Raw genomic sequence first — 17,343 nt, forward strand, 5'->3', positions numbered from 1 at the left:
TGTCTTGCCCCTTTGACCCAATTTAGCAGGTTGCATCATTTTAGACCCTGAAGGAAGTGATCTTTGAATATCAACCAGCTCTCTTGGACCCCTCTTCCCTGTAATGCCAGTTCCCATGGGATTGTTCCATGACCCCTGAAGAGGCTGCCAGTAGAAAGCCTCATCCAGTTCCTCCTCCTGTTTGCCTGTAGCAAACACCCACAGCAGGTCACCCTTACCAGAGTGCCCTATGAGCAGAGCCCATAAGCTCTTCACTCACTCATCATCCACCCACCCCAAGACAAGGCCTTGATACATTCCAAGTGCTGCCACCAGAACCACGGTGCCTTCCTGGTCTGTCTTTCCCGAGCAGTGCAGTCCTTCACACCAACACCCCAGTCACACAAGCCATCCCACCCCACCTCTGCAGTCACAGTGAGATCAGAGCCCTGGGACTGCACACAGATGGTGCCTGGAGAACCTGACAACAGCACTGTCCCAAACCAGAGAATTCCATGTTGTTTTCCTAGGCTGCTGTGACTTGGCGCCTCCACTGATCACAAGACAATCTCTGGAAGAGAACAAGGGTTCTCAACCAACCGGTATCATGTACAAGCAGTTCTGCTAAGCACCATCACTGCAGCAGAAACCACACAGGATGTTGGAGCTTTGCTTTAAAAGCCAGGAGCCTCTAGTTCTCAGCTCTGCAGCAAGGATGCTGGGAAATTCAATGTAAAGGGGGTTGGGGCTTTCCAATACGCAGTATTCTCAGGCTGGAAAGCTTGACTTGACATTCCTGCTGGGATGTCAGCTGCAAACAAAGACAAGGAGAAAGGGAAGGGAAAGACCATGCGCCTGTGTGCAAACAAACGCGAAGTTAGACCTGAATAGCCACAAGGAATGAGACAAAAGGACAAAGCACCTTCCATCTTAAAAAAATAAGTGACATTACACACAGGCGAGGCACGAGTGCAGAAACAGAAGAACTGAACAAACGCCAAAAATACATCAGATTAATTTTCAGAAATTTACTAAAATGCACACAGATTTGTCACAAAAACAGTTGAACTCCACTGTATTTCAACAATAGGTTTATTTTAAGAAACATAACATGACATTAAGTAAAAATGCAAAATTGTGCAATTATGGCAAAATGTTTAAAAATCCACACATTTGCCCTCATAGGACTACAGTACTTCTTACTAACATACCTGAGCACTGAATGTTGGATGCCACTTCTCAACAGCCTCGCAAACAGGGAGCTCTTGGATCTCTTGTAGAACATACACACACTGCATGTCTGGTGCACCAAAACTGCTTTGAGTTATTCTCAATTTCATTGATGGAAGCAAGTGGAATTACAAAATGTTTTCTTCTAAAGTAACTAATAATTTTGGAAGAGAGTTACACTCACCTAAGTTCTTACAATGCTAGAAATTCATTTCATAACAGGAACTAAACCAATGCAAATAAAATTCCAAATGAGCAAAATGCACAGATTACTGTTCAAATATTATCAGTACCTTTGGTGCAATTATTTTTTTTGTGCTGTGCAAGTTGACTTAAGCCTGACTCTAAAGCAAAACTTTACCAGGAATCTGACTTCCAGCATAACATAGAAGCATTTAAGAACTGGCAAAATGTCACAGCTACATTACTGTCTCAACAAACTCCTCATGCAAAAGATTTAGTATATTCTACTCCCACAGCAAGTTCCAGGATTTAGCTTTCAAACACATGATAGACTTGGATCACACCCTCAGTTTGAATGGTTAAACAGAATGGAGATCTTCGTACTTTAGTGCAGATAAACAAAATTAACAAACCTACTGCAGAATTAACCACAGCATATTGTACTTCTATACATCACATGACCAGTCAACTGCTAACTCAATTCTATTTCATAGTTTCAAGTAATATATTGAAATTTGTTCTACTAAATAAATATAGATTGTCAAAAAGCAGCAAGAAATCTTGTAAATATTCAACCAAGCTCAAAGAAAAAAAAAAAAAAGAAAAAGAAAGAAACAAGGAAAAAGTTACATAACACATTGCAAAAAAAAAAAAAAAAAAAGGTCTTACACACAAATGCAACACTGTTAGGGAGGGTGCTTCAGAAAGCTTGCAGCTAGAGGCCTACAACAGCACAAAGAGAGCTAGCCAAGGACTAAGGATCATTAGTTAAAAACTAAATTAGTAGTACTTTTCAGAAAACCCCTTATTCTTGGCTATGCATATAGATAAAACTATCCAGAAGAAAACTAAACAAAGAAACAACACACTTCAACACTGTTGGAAAATGCAGTCTTAGCAAGAATTGCCAAATTCAGGAAAAAAAAAAAACAAAACGCAGGTGCTCGCATTGGAAGAAGAGTTTGGTGAATCTCTGGAAGATGAGGTATGTAATGCAAAGAGGCATTTTTATTTTGCTTTTCATTTCACAGTTTTTTGTTTGTTTTTGCCTCTCAAACATTTTGTGCAAGAATTAATAAATAGAACCAGGCAAGTATTTTTGTGTATTAGGAAGATTCCATTTGGGAACAGGAAGACCACATAGTAAACAAACATTATCCAAATCCTCAGCCATTCCAGGGGGATAAACAATGAGCTAAATATTTGGCTGACTGAAATGTCAGCTGTTAAGCCAGATAATGGTAAGCACTTTCAGCCAGTGATGGCCAGTGCCACGTCAAGTTAACTGGTTTACTTAGGTCAACAGGAAAAAATAGGAAAGAGTAAGTTAACTTAAAGCTCTGCAAAAAGTAGAGCAGTAAGAAACGTGGTAAATTACAGCTGACGTAAGTTTGAGGATTCCTCTTTTCCCTTTTAAATCCAATTTTCACTACTGAAGTAGAGGCTGAACTTTGAACTTACTTACTTTTTAAAAATAAGTTAAATGTTAAATATATAAAGAAAAGTGTTGCAATATATTCCTTATTCTGTATTTCACCTAAGATTATTTAAGCCATGGATGCTTACTGTCAATTTTGCGTTAATACGCTGGATAATGCTGACAGCTCAGTAGTGCAATTTTTCACATTACAGATCAGAATGAAATAGAAGATAGTTGGGAGCTTGACTGCAGAGAGAAAAGAAAAACAACTTGCAAAGTTAAACCACACTTTTCCAAATGCACATGCCAACTCTGCACATAGCACTGTACTGTAGTGGAGACAGAATGAACACTCCACACAAAGAGAAAAAATAAAAGAGAATCAGTATTATTAAGGCCATATCCTGTCACCATTCTGTGCAAGAACACCACTGCAGTAAAAATGTTATGTTAGAAAAGACAATCTGATGACAGGACAGGGCCTGGAGACAGACACACACGCCATGGAAAGTACCAGGCTGTCTTAAACAGTAGCAGAAGGCTGGCCCAGTTCAGACAAACAAGTATTAAAAATGTACTAGCACCATCAACTTTTGGGTTAAAGCCCTTTACGGGGTGAAAAAAAAGGTTTTAATCAGTGTCAAAAAAAAACCAAAACGTTTTTACAGCACTACATCTATGTGGCAAAAAACAGGTGGTGGGATTTTTTCCCCACTATCATTAAGCTCAATCTCAACAAAAATCCACAGACAGGAACTGGTACAACAATATGAACAGGCCTCCATTCGGGGCAAAGGTACTCCACAATCCAATTCTGACTTGAGTTTTTCTCCCAAATTGCAGTGCACAAACAACATCACAAACATCTTAGCAGACTTCAAAAACAGTACAAAAAGAAGAGATCATTATGAATCAGGATCTACCATTCCTCTCTATGTACTTCAAATCTAAATTAAAAAAAAAAAAAGCAACAAAACTTAGTGATATTGCCTCAAATTTTACCCGTATTAAAAAAAAGAGAAAAAGAAGAAAAGTCACTTCAACACATCTTGGACATCCTTAACTATTAATGCTAGATTTTCTTTCACTGTAGTGCATAGTTATCCTGGCTCTTCCACTTAACTTGCTTTTACCACAAAAAAAACCTTTAGCATGATATGATTAAGTGTTTACCAGAAATAAAATGCTGATAATTGCACTTTGTAACCTCCTTCTCATTTCCCAGGAAAATATCAGTAAATATGAAACTGAACCAACAATTCCCTCCCCGGACTGCAACCTTTAATGAGCACCCATCCCCATATACAAAAAACTGTCTGTTTCATCTTACAATAAATACTGACAGAATTTCTTTGTTTTCTTTTAAGACATGTTTTCTCTAGCATCAAATTACCACTGAAATCACTAAGGCCTGTTACTGAAAAAAAAAAAAAAAATTAAATAACTTTCTGAAGACACTGCGGATACAATTTAGCAACAACACATTCAAAATGCCGGCCTAAATCCCAGAGCCTGTCTGGAGTCTCATAGACTTTCTGCCATTGGTCAGTGACCTCATCGTACTGGTAGAGTGAATTCTTCCTGCTGGTTCTGAAAACGTGTTCTTCAACAGTGACTTGAGTAGCTCTGACAAAGAGGTGGAGTTTGTTTTTGAGGAGAACAAGTTTTATGTATGGATTAATGGACTGATCGCACGGGAAGTCTTTTTTTCGAGTCCACTTGTTCTGTTCGATGTCGTAGGCCTCGACGGTGAACATGCGCTGATGGTTCCCACAGGTGCCAGCGATGTAGTAGATGGAGTCGTTGTACACTGTTGCCAAGCCTTGGATTCTAGGCACAGTCATTGGGGTTAAAAATCCCCAGTAATCCTTCTGAGGATCGTAGCAAAGGAAAAACTCCCCTGAAAAGAGAAAGCAAAAATAAAATATTACTTATGCTTCATTTCCAGACCAACAATTCTGTGGCAATTAAGATTTCAAGTACGTTCCTCCACAGACAGAAACGCTCCGAGTTTTCTAGAGCCTGGATCCCAAAACAAACACCCCAGCACCATCAACTGCTTTCCTTCTAGTGCATTACAAAATATTAATAGCATGACTAAAAACTACTTTGAGTTTCTGTTTCAGCTGAAGCAGAGGGAAGCATGTCAGAAATACATTTTACATAGTTTCTAGGTATCCTCTGTTACTTCTAAATCATGCTTATTAATTTGGGACAAAACCTTTCAAGATTCCAGTCTTGAAATGTCTGAAGTACATCTGTTTAACTCTTTAGCATCTTCACAATGTGTCATCTGCAGATGGGGAGTCTCACAATTACTTGCTCAGGTTTAGCAGCTTTCAAACACTGAATTCTGTCTTACACTACACACAAGTTTCGAAGCTACTCGCATCAGGTGGCTGGGTTACACATTTAGGCTGATTTGCTTAAAAGGAGGCCAGGTGAAAACCTGCATGAAGCTACTGATTCACAGTTAGGTTTATAAAACACCTGTGCGGCTCAGTGCACAGAGCAACATCTACAGACTACAGATGATGGAAGTTCAGATGACCAAAAACTCATGCTCTGTAACATTTCATGAAAAGAACATGGATAAAGAACACCTTGCCTTTTGCACAGTCCAGTGGAAGAAAGGCCTAATATTTGCCAAATACTAGCATAATTCAAATCATATATGATTTCACACAGCTATCTTAAGAATTTTAACCAAGCTGCTGTGTGATCAAGCACCTCACGTATAACAAAGAATACAGAAATGAGACAGTAAAATTGGTGGAACAGAGTTTAAGAGATTAAGTCTTACAGATAATACTAATTTTGATTATTCAGTTTTGTTCCACAGTGCAATCTCCTGTGACTGACACTTGCACTCCACTGGTATTTTCACACTCTCATCAGTTCTTATTGAATGCTTCTAACTTACGAGTTTTCCCTAGAAAAATTACTAAAAGCTAACCTCTTTGTACTACAGCACAAGGTTTTATCTAGCCACCCGTAACACTACTCTTTAGAATTTGCTGGTTAGCACAGGAAGTAGCTTATTTATATGAGCAGTCAGTTGTCACCTAAAGCACTGAAGCACAGAATGAGTGCAGCTAAAATTTGTAAACAAGGTTCACTCTTATTCTATAGGTTATAACAATATCCACTTTTTACCAGTTCTAAGAAACATTTAAAGGAACAACCACTAAGCTCAATATTCTTCAGCACTCCTTTCTAACCATCTAAACCAGACATCTGACCCAAAAGAAAGAGATTTACAGAACTTTTTAGCATAACAGAATTATTTAAAGCCACAACCAAATGACAGAAGAAGAAAACTCTGCAAGTCACATGGAAGATCATGAATGCAAGTCAAGAAATCATGTTAACTTCTTCTGGTAAATAACAAGGATCTGACAGTACTCCTCACTATCCTGTTTCTCTCCTGTGGTCCAGCTCTGTATGGAAATGACCCAAGAAGGAGCTGGTGTGCATCTGAGACCCCAACTTGGGCAGGTATTTACAGAGATGGCTCTTAGCAAAACAAAACTGAGACACCTCCCTCTCTTTCTTCCTTTCCACTTTGTGGGCATCTTACCACAGCCTCAAACCAGTCTCAGCACTTTTCAGTGTGCACTGAATGTAAAAACAGTACTGTAATTACTGACCAAAGAAACAGCGTTAACTAAGAAAGATGCTTTATCTCGTTCTAGTTTCTAGGGTGACTTCAGAAAGGAGGGCAGGGCAGGAAATGAAGACTTACAGTCATTAATCAACTTTTACAAGCCACCAAGAATAAAGACACCAGGAATTTTCCCAGCTTTAGCCAAATAAAGTGCAAAGTGCTTTTTCATAGGACAGTATCTTCAACACTGGTGCATTCACCCAGGTAAAGATTTAATACAGAATTTTCAGAGTTAAGTTTAATACCATATTTTTGACTCAGAATACCACCAAAAACGTCATCTGTACAATACCTCAGTACTACAACTTAGTGACACATTTCCAGGGCATAGGAATTCAAGTAGCAACCTCCCTCTTTCTAGTTTCCCCGCCGCCACCACCCCGGGGGTTTTTCCAAGTTGCTTAAGAAACCACAGTCAGTCAGAATGAACAATCCCCACTTCCAATAAAACACCACAGAGGCAGTCAAACCACCTTACCCTGTAACACATAGATGTTATCCTTATACTCCACAGCACTATGGAACTCCATTGCTACCGGCATGGGACACACAGCTGTCCAGCAGTTCTCACGGCTGTCATAGCACTCCACAGACTTGAGGGAGTTCCGCCCATCTCCTTCATAAACTCTCCCCCCGATCGCGTACAGCTTCCCACAGCAGTGAACCAACTTGCAGCCTATTCTGGCCCGCAGCAGAGGAGCCTTTGGAATCCACCTGTTGCCAGGATGATCATACATCCAAAAATCACTCTCTGCTCGGTGGTCGATGGAGACCTCGCTGCTGCTTGGCCTGTAACCACCCGCAATGTAAATATCATTATCAGGAGACACAAGAATTCCAACCTCCCTCAAGTCATTTGGTGGCTTGCATAGTTTAAACACTCTCCCTGTGACCGAATCTAAACAAGGCACTGTTTGCTTCTTTCCTGAGTGTTTGTGGGCAGCATCAAAGCATATGATCATTTCGGAAGCGGTCATTCCAAGCCGTTGTGTGTAGCCATTGGCACTGGGCTGTCCCTTTTGTACACAGCTTTTGGCCATCGCCTGTGCAAACACGGGAGGGATTCTCTCTAAAAACGTCTCGTCCAACAGAGGCATACGGATGCATTTGGCAAATATTTCTGGAAGGTGCACTTCTCTCTTATTTTGTTCATGCTCAAACCACCTTATAATGCTCTCATAAACATGTTCTTCTTTATCTACATTTAAATCATCACTGTTGAGGATACTTATCAGTTGGTCTTTTCTCAACTGAAGAAACTCTTGCTCTTTGGTGACACTCAGAAACTTTTTGCGAATGTATTCTTGTGACCTGTCTTTAAGCTCCTGATGACCATAGTGATCAGCAAAGATGAACACCCCAATGGAGTTCTGTGGGTCCAAATGACTGATCATGTATTTAGCACACTGGTCTTGTATGAAAGGGATCTGGAAGATACTGGCTGCAGTGAACAAAGCTTGAACGTTGGCCTCTGTCAGCGCTATTCTGGAGGTATATGCATAGTTCAACACTAAATGCATCGACTCTGCTTCGACACCAACGATCCGAACTTCTTTCTGGGTACTCTCGGTAAGGCCGCTCGTGAACATTGATCTGCAAAACAAAAATATTCAGCAGTTTGTCTGTAATTACCTTTAACTACAGGTAAAAAATTAAATATACTGTACAGCTAATCCCAACGCGATTGCTCCTCCATCAGCACAAATATATTTATCACAGTTGTTAAACTTTCCTGTTGGCGTACCTAAATTTAAGATCAGTTCTACACTTACTGAAACAAAAGTGGAGCTTTTTGCTTAGTTATGTCACTAATCCCATTTTGAAATTCACTGGGTTTACAAGCAAAGCTCTTGACGTATCCAAGTCTTCGCATTCAACTTTCAACAAGTTATTTCGTATGGATAATCTACCATGCTAAAATATGTAACTTTAAAAGAAAAAAAAGTAGTTTCAATATGCTCTTACTGTATCCCTGATACCCTCAGTACCGGAGGCAGTTTTATTTGGCTTAAAATGGTGTGACCTTTTCTCCAATGAAACCCTCCTTTGAGAAACAGACACTGGTAATTCACTGACCTTAAAAGAACAATAATCTTTACTTGCTAGGTGCACTATAAATACATAGAACTTATTTTTGTTAAATGAATATTTAAAAAAATCGTACCTATACTAATATTCTATCTGCTTTGATCACCACTAGAACAATGGACGGTTGTACCTGAAGTAAGGACTGATTGCAGCAAGAACATTCCTATGACACGAAAATGTTTTCCCATGATCCACTTCCACTACAATATCTGTCAGCTGTCCTTCATCATACATGGTCTTCAGCTGCTGGAGAATACTACAAGCATGGAAGGGGTCCATTCCACTGATGACTGGGTTTGAGGGAGGAATTCCATTCAGTGTTTGTGAAAACTGACTTGGTTCTACAAAGCAAAAGTAAAACTTTAACAGAAAACAACTAACAACAAAAAACAGCCTCCAAAAAAATTCATATATGTGCCAAAAACCTGCACATGACCAAGAATTAGCACAAATTAATAGTCCATACTTCCTCAGCATCACCATTCATCAACAACAAGCCAAACATTTTCAAGGGTGAGTAAATATATAAAGATTTCACAATACACATGTCAGTTACCATTAAAGTCTATATCCCTATAAACTATAAAGTTAATATCCATTAACATTAAGGAAAACAATACAAATACTTCATATCACTGGGGAAGAGGAAATCAAGTCAAGAAACACCAATGCTTATTGACTTATAAAACAAAAAGGAACAAGAAAAATAAAATAAGTCCCCAACTTACCCCACCATTACACAAGTCTGTATGTAAATATTTAACTTCACATTGAAACAGGAACTAGCTCCTGCCTTACACAAGTAATGGCTAGTGCAGAGGCTCATGAAGAAACAGCCCTACAGTAAGTCTGTTGGGCAACAAACCTAAACTCACATAAATCTGTAGATACAGTTACATGTTTTCTCTACAAATAAAACTGAATTATAATTTGAATTTTCTCAGGTGTGAAAGAGCTCATATATCACCGTGGAAACATATTTAGTAGAGCATATGCTGCTAAATAACATGTGATAAGCATAATGAAATAAATCCCAAAGTGAAAATTGAGCAATAGCTCAAGCACAAAAATCTGTTTCGTAATAGCAACAAAATTTTTACGCAACAACAACAACAAAGGAGAGCTCAAAAGAAAAACAATAGGTGGCAAGAGCTGCAAATCAGGTAAAGCTGCTGACTGCAACAGAGTGCTTCCAACAAAATTTGGGCAACACAAAGGGGCAAAGAGGAGAGAGAGCACACCCATTTTCATAGACGCCTTTCATCAACCCCACTCCCTCTCCCGGCTGCGCTCCCCTCACACAGCAGGGGGGTTCCTCATGGGACACCCTCCTTCCACCCTAACACAGCACACTGCCTCGCACACCCCCTCTGCCACAGAGCCACCCGCTCAGGCGGCCTCTCGCCTCACGCCACCACCTCCGACACCCGAGCACCGCTGCCCCTCCCAGGGACCCCTCACACCCTCCCAGCCCGGGCACCCCCGAACCCCCTCACACGGTGCTCCCCCCTAGCACAGGCCCAACCCCCCTCTTCGCCCCCCACCCCCCCACCCTTTCGCCCAGACACCCCTCAACACAAAGGCTCCGATACCCTCACCAGGACACCCCCCCCTCGCATCGGGCGCTCCCCCGCCGCCCCGCACCGACCTCCCAGCGCTGCCATCCTGGGCCCCGCTCGGGCAGCGGCTCCGGGGGCGGCCCGGCAGGAAATGTCACCGCGCCGCTTCCCCCGCTCACCGCCGGCCGCGCACCCCGCAGCATCGGCCACGCCGATTGGTAGCTGTCCCCGCCGCCTGACGGGATATGTAGTGCGGGCCGGCGGCCGCCGGCGAGCGGGGCATGCCGGGAGTTGTAGTCCCTCTGGAGCGGGACGCCTGGGAGTTGTAGTTCTCGGGAAGAGGCGGGCTCTGCCGGTCGCGTAGCAACGAGGCGGCGGCGCCTCCAGGCGAGCCGCCATTTTGGGCCCCTGGCAGGGACGTGTGGGCTGCTCCAGCGCCTCATCCCGGAGTTTTGGATCCTGTTCCCTCCTCACCAGAGACACCCGGCAGAAATGGCTTCTCCAGAGGAATAATTACCCCCTCCACCCCAAAGTTCTGCAGTTCTCCTGTCAACACTGAGCTGCGGCTCCTGGGGCAAACCCTCCTTAAGGGGAGCGGAGGTGTCACCCAGAGATGGCTGGGCAGAGGTGCCACCACCATTACTGCTGGAAACAGGCAGAAAGGGGGACAGAAATGCCTGCCGATGTCCTAATGCTGCAAGGATGTGGTGAGGGGCAGGGAAGCGTCAGGATGGGAGATCCATATCTCTGCAAGGTTGAATTGACCTTTAATGGAAACCAATAATCGGCTACTTGGTCTGTTAGCTTGTTACACCAGGAATATTCTTAGTTTTTACAGGGTTGGTAACCCCAGCATGCTGTGGGCAGCCAGATCAGCCCTAGCTGCCCCACAGAGCTGCTGAGTGACTGTAGCACACAAGTGACCATTTTGTTGCCCCTGACCCTTAATACAAAGCACATTTCTCTCTCCATCCCAGAGGTCAAGTGGATGATAGTCACCAGGTTTTCCAGTCTTCTGCAGCATTTAGCCACTGGTCTCATTCTTGGGAACTGAGTCATTATCAAGCGTTTGCTGTGGAAGAGGTTTTGAGGTTTTTTTCTTGTGAAACACAACTAACAAAAGAACTAAAAAATGGAAGCATTGCAAAATCGTGTTTTATTTTTTTACGCAAAATAGATTTAATACAGCTTCACCGCTTTTAGCTGTGAACTTCTGTTCAAAAGTAAAAGCAAACAAAACCAATTTGAATAGTATTTTTAAGTTAATTTCTCATTAACTCTCAGAAATAGTAGCCTGAGTACATGCCTACTTCTCCAAAGCTGGTGAATTTAAAGGTAGTGCCACCCCACTGGTTTTACTTTTGCTTGCAAGGCACAGCCTTCCCCTCACTTGGCAATTATCAGTGGTGTCCAGGCTGCTCCGTTGATAATGCTGCACAACGCAGGAGTGATGGAGACTCTGATGAAGGAGGTGTAAAAGAAAATAGAACTTCACGTCTGCAAATCGATTCTGCAGTTTTCCAATTTCCCCATTCAGCACCAGCACAGCCTGTGAAATTGTCCCTAGAAATATAAAATGAAGGGATGGAGAATTCCTCTACTCTTACCCTTTAGCAAATGACATTGCCTGATACAGTTCATTTCCTTCAGTGTGGGCATGTAGGCCAGGCTGGATTAGTGTTAAAATGCAGAAGCCAAATGTAGAATGGTTTTTAATACAGATCCCACATTGAACTGGCACTTTGGAGCATAAGCCTTTCTTGAAATAGCTTATCTTTGTATGGTTTCTGGTGAAGCAAGTAAATTGCCATACAAACAGGTTTAGATGTGCTTTAAGAGGCATTGATAGGAGCACTTTTGCTAAGGCTGAAGCCTTTCTTAAGTGGAATAACACCATCACCCTCTCCCCGCCCTGGAAACCCCCATTGGCACTCCCGGGATGTACTACCATGTAGCACCCCCATGGAAGTCCAGGGATCTGGATTTCTCACCCAGTTCTGCACACTATTCCCTGGAACTCTGAAGGGCAGAATGAGATGTGTTGGCTGTGCAAGCTGCTCGGAAATCCATGACAGTCACACACCATGTTAAAGCTTCATATAAATGGCATTTGCATTACACACAAATATTTGAGCCTGTTCTTTCAGAAATTACAAGATGCTTAAAGAATTCCATCTCCCTTCTGCCATGTTATTTTCTTTCTCCTGTCATTGTTTTGTCTGTGAAGCGATGAAGGCCCATATTTGAGTATAGACATGAAAAAATTGGGTTCTTAGCTTCATGCTGCCACAAATTTCTTCATGCTGTTGACCAAGTAATTTGATTTCATGAATTCTGGCTTCCCAGGAGACAATGGGGAGCTGTGAATGCATATATTCATGTAAATCCTTTTATCTTACAATATTTTTTGGTATGTATTTTAATAATTTTTGGTACCTTTTTTTTTTTTTTTTTCTCCTTCTGGCAGCAATGCACTGAAACCTATTTGGTGATTTTGCAAGAATTCAAAGTCCTTGTTATTGAGGGACTGGGATGCTTTCACTTGTGCTTTAATTTCACACCTAATTTATCATTCCTGGAGATAGAGCTTGAAAATGTACACTTGGGGGCGAAATTTTCCCATTTGATATTCCAAAGGTTCAAAATAAAAATGAAATTATGTCAACTGATATGGAACACACAGTCCATGTCTGTCTTTTATAAGTGAGTAGAGACATTGGACTCCTTATAAAATCACAACTGGCACTGTGTGTTCTGGGATCCTTGCCTTCAGAATAAAAATGTCTTTGTCATGAGCCCAAGAAAGAAAAGAGGAAAAGGAAGAAGCTTCAGGAGAAAGTGGACAAAATACAAGTGTTTTCAGATATTTCAGAGAACTTAGAAGATATCCATAAAAAGAGTTTGACCAAACAATGAAGTTATTGAAAACGTTTTCCTGCACCTGCAGAGCAAGTTAATTAGAAAACTGGTTCACCTGGTTGCCTTCAACATAGGGACAGAGAGAACATCCTATCTATGAAATGGTTGGTTTGGGTCACGTGGAAGGAACCTGCCCCAGTGCTCCTGCTGCACAAGAGAGCATGCACAGAGCACTTTTGGAACAGGCAGCTCTTGCTGCACAGTATTAGGTGTGTAGGAAATTTCCCATATTTTCTCCTGTCAGCAAAATGAAGATAAGAAATGCAACTGGACTAAAAGTCAAAGAAATATAAACCAGGGTTTGTTCAAGCAGCTTTAAAAGATAATGATTTTTAATCCGCGTGAATATTCCCATTTTCATTTTGGGTATCATGTTTATGTTAAAGCTGTAGGAAGAGGTCACTGCAGCCTATTTCCCTTTTTTTCTTTGCCCTTCTGTTTTTTTCACTGAAAAGAGGGCATAGCCTAATCCCACACATGCCATATAGCCCAAAAAGAGGAAACCAAGGGCTGCATAAGCTCTTTAGTTTTTAATGACAACGTTATGAATGGCGGAATTTTTCATGACTCTTGAGTTTAAACAAACAAACAAACAAACACCCCACCAAAATAACCCCACAGTGATTTCCAGCAAAATTGTTTACCTATAGAATTTAAATACAAACTAGTAAAAAACCCCAGTATTACTTGCTAACTCCCAAATATGTCTCAATTACTGTTTACATTTCTTCAGTTATTTGTACCAGTTAATTTGCACTGTGACACTGTGAGAAGTAATAGAGCTGATGCAGCTCCAGAAACCCCTCATATTTTAATTGGAAAAATCTTGATATTCACTGTGGAACAATCTAACCTTGAAAAACAATCTTTTACCAGGTTGTCTTTAATGCATAAAATGCTGCTCATTTTCTGCAATTCTGTCACCAAGGGGCACATTAATTTAGTTGCACAATAATTTAATACATCGATCCATTGATTGAAGCAGAGAGCTTTTTGTTTAGTGGTTCCAAGAAATCACACACTTCTTGCAGAATCTGTAAAAAGACAGTTCTGGCTGCAGTTTAAGTAGGGGGAATTGCTGATTATTAGGGAAAGTTGCCCTTCAAAGCCGATCGATCCCGCCACACTGAGCACAGTGGGCGTTACATCAGGAGAGAGGGCCGACTGGCAGGGGGCAATTAATGGGGCAGATATCGGAGTGCCTTCCCTGATTACCCCATGCCGGACAGTGGGTTTGGACATGCTGAGCCAGGCTGGTAGAAACAAGAACCCTGATGAGATATGGCTCTGCTAATGTCAAGAAGTGCCACTTCCTAGCAGCAGGAGCAACTTTATTGAAACCATCTGTTGTTTTGGAAGACACATGTGCGCGCACACGCATACCTCCTCCTCCCAAAGTCTTTAACCTTTCTCTTAAGGCTGACTGAAATTGCAGAGCTAATCCCTCCTTAATCTCAGAACGACAGGCTCTGCTGCGGTCAGCAAGTCCCAGCAGCTACTGTAAACTGGGGTGACTGGCACCATTTAGGTGACGTGACAGTGATGTATCCTGGAGCAGTCACGGCAGAACAAAATAGCCATTCTTCCACTGTCAAAATAAAGTTTGGCAGGAGCAGTGTGTGATTACCAGGAGCCTCAAAGAGAAGGCTGGGGTACCTGCACAGAGACAAGAACTCGGTACTCAGCTGGATCTCACTGCTCTGTGCAACACAGGGAACAGGAAGAAGAGACTGAGTGAGTTTGGTCCCCTTGAAAACCTCATTTTTCAGCAGGTATAACCCAAAGCCATCTGAAAGGACACAGCCCTGTTCCAATTTGTCAAGTCTCTAATCACAGTTTTATGGTGATCCTTCCTTAAGACACCAGGACCCTTAAGCTTCCCACGGCTGTGTTAGAAGTGAGCATCAGAGCCCAGGCTGCCAACAGAAAATGTGGCACTACCAGAGCATCCTGAGACTGAATTACCTCCAGCCTCGTTGCAAGTGAAGTATGTTTGTTGGTATTTCATGCATATCTGTGTGCTTCTTATTTCTTATTCCTAAAAATGGTGTTTAAAAGCACCAATTAAAAAATAGCCAGCTTCCCAGCTCTTTGGAACGAACACTGCATAGCAGACCTGGAGTCTCTAAAATCTCTCTTGCTGGCAAACATGACCCATATGCCCCAGGCTACTTGGTCACTCTGTAAAATAAACCACACACAAACGTCAAATAATGCCCCATCCAGAGCAGGAAAAGATGTGTTTCTGTCCTTGTCTCCGGGATTTGAACAAGTGATTTAATCTCATCTCCAAGCCCTTCTGCCTACATCCTCTCTACTTCCAGACAGCCCAGATGAAACAGACCCTTGCAATGATGCAAGAGGTAAGAACAGAGAAGAGCAATGATGTCTTGCTGCCCCTTCTTTCCTCCATCCATTTTCACTTCTGCCTACATGTGGGCTACTGAAGCTCTGCAGTGTGCATGGACAAACCCATACCAGCCTCCACAGAAATATGTCACTGGTGGCCTGACCAGTGGCAACAGAGAGCTGGGACTTCAATGCACTACTGTAGACATAAACTGATCTCACTGTGGTCAGAATGGGATTCAACTATGGGAAAGCTGCAGCCACTTCCCAAAGAGCACACAGGGATAGAGAAAGGTGAGAGCAAAAATAAAGTGCCATTTCTGCCTGGAACAAGCCCAGAAAGTTAAGAGCAAACTAGTTTTCCTTCTTAATTGTGGGAGCCAGTGAAGCCAGAGGGATCTTTTAGCAGAAAGTAAACTTGAATTACTCAACACCATCCTGTATTCCTGGGCTATTCTGAAGTCATCACTCAGAGCTGGTGTGTTTTTGAGCTCTTCTCTTCAGTAACTTTTTTTTGGTTTTTTGCATTTTGAAGAACTTGAATATAAAACATACAATCCCCAGAGCTGCAATAGGAAGGAATGTATCATTCCCCTTCATACTTTCAGCCTAAAGAAAACTGGAAGCTTAATAGAAAAATAACTCCAGTGTATCTCAGAAGTCCTGTAGCTTAAAAACAATCTAACAAGATGGGGCAGTGTGGTGTTACTCAGAATGCAGAAAGGTAACAACCAGAAACAATCTTAACATCCTGGAGAAGACAATCGATAATGTGGGTATTTTGATAATAGAGGAAAGTCCCACATGTCAGCTTCCATGAGGGAATAAGTTTAATACAGGGCAATAGTTTGTTTATTTTTTAAAATAATGAAATAATGGGTGTGTTACAGATACCCCAATAGCTGCCCTTATTTGCTTGCCCTATCCAAATTCAGTTGCATAATTTTAATTCTATGGACTATGATTATATTCGATATGGAATATTTGACTGCAAAACTTCAGTTTACATACTTCTGTTTATTGGCAATTTGTACTTCCTGTTTGTGGCTTTAAATCCTTTTCTCCTTGTGGTCAGTATCTTTAGTATTGAATGGAGGGACACTGAGCCGAGGTCCAGAATAAGTAAGATAACTGGAAGTCAGACAGTGGCTGGATTCCTAGAAATTATGTGCAAATACTGAATTAGAATATACAAAAAGATAGATGACTGATTCTGAAATCTAAAGCAGGAAGACGGGGAACAGGGTTTTCCACCATGTGACCCCCGCTCTCCCACAAATAAGGTCACACGGGTTTTGCTCACTAATTCTTTTCCCAGGTAAGAGTGTGTCTAACTGCAGTCACTCAGCTTTAGCCTGATCCAAGGAGATTCCAGCAACAGTAGAGCTGTGATGATGCCAGCTGGGATATAGACCTGACACCCAATTTAGGCTCCTAATGCCTCAGTGACTTAAGCTGCTCTTGGGTCCCTGGGCTTGTCAAAGCATACCTGGCTGCACTGTCCCCACACATCCTCCCGCTGCATCTCTGAAGCAGAGGAACCCTTCCAAACTGAATTCTTTTCAGTGTTTTCATTTCCCCTCTACAACTCTGTCTTAATGATCCATGAGAGATAATTGCCAGTTTAAAAGGCCATTTTGAAAACTGCCTTTTTGAAAGTCCTGACACGGCACAGCTTTAAAGCCTGAAACTGTGTTCCACATACAGGAGGCCTTGAACTCTCTCTGGGCAGACCACTTTCATATCCTCTTGGATGGAACTCTTTCATATCCTCTGAGTTTATGTATTTCATGGTAATAAGCTGTGGGATTTAACTGTGCTGAGAGAACATGCCTACTCTTTAACCTAGTAGAATAAAGAAGAGCTTTCCAAATAAAAATAGTTAAGATGAAATGGTTCATATTATCCTTAGACCTGGCAGGGCATTCACTTCTTGCTATTGGGTGGCA

At 41.8% G+C, this 17,343-nt stretch overlaps 1 protein-coding gene across 1 annotated transcript; it reads right to left on the reverse strand.

Annotated features, from left to right (window-relative positions):
- Nucleotides 1-1,053: 1,053 nt before the first annotated feature.
- Nucleotides 1,054-10,307, reverse strand: KBTBD8 (kelch repeat and BTB domain containing 8). Its single transcript, XM_048316016.1, has 4 exons — nucleotides 10,216-10,307; nucleotides 8,698-8,908; nucleotides 6,958-8,072; nucleotides 1,054-4,712 (listed from the first exon to the last, which is right to left on the reverse strand). The coding sequence occupies exons 1-4, from the start codon at nucleotides 10,229-10,231 to the stop codon at nucleotides 4,249-4,251; spliced, it is 1,806 nt and encodes a 601-aa protein (XP_048171973.1). The 5' UTR covers nucleotides 10,232-10,307; the 3' UTR covers nucleotides 1,054-4,248.
- Nucleotides 10,308-17,343: the final 7,036 nt, after the last annotated feature.

This window comes from Corvus hawaiiensis, chromosome 11 (assembly GCF_020740725.1).
Source record: "Corvus hawaiiensis isolate bCorHaw1 chromosome 11, bCorHaw1.pri.cur, whole genome shotgun sequence".
Lineage (NCBI taxonomy): Eukaryota > Metazoa > Chordata > Aves > Passeriformes > Corvidae > Corvus > Corvus hawaiiensis.

Bases quoted from the DNA above. Each gene is read 5' to 3' on its own strand.
- KBTBD8 (XM_048316016.1), bottom strand. The intron at 8,073-8,697 runs GTACAACCGTCC...TTTGTTTTGCAG, and splicing joins GCAATCAGTCCTTACTTCAG to ATCAATGTTCACGAGCGGCC. The intron at 4,713-6,957 runs GTAAGGTGGTTT...TTCTCTTTTCAG, and splicing joins TAACATCTATGTGTTACAGG to GGGAGTTTTTCCTTTGCTAC.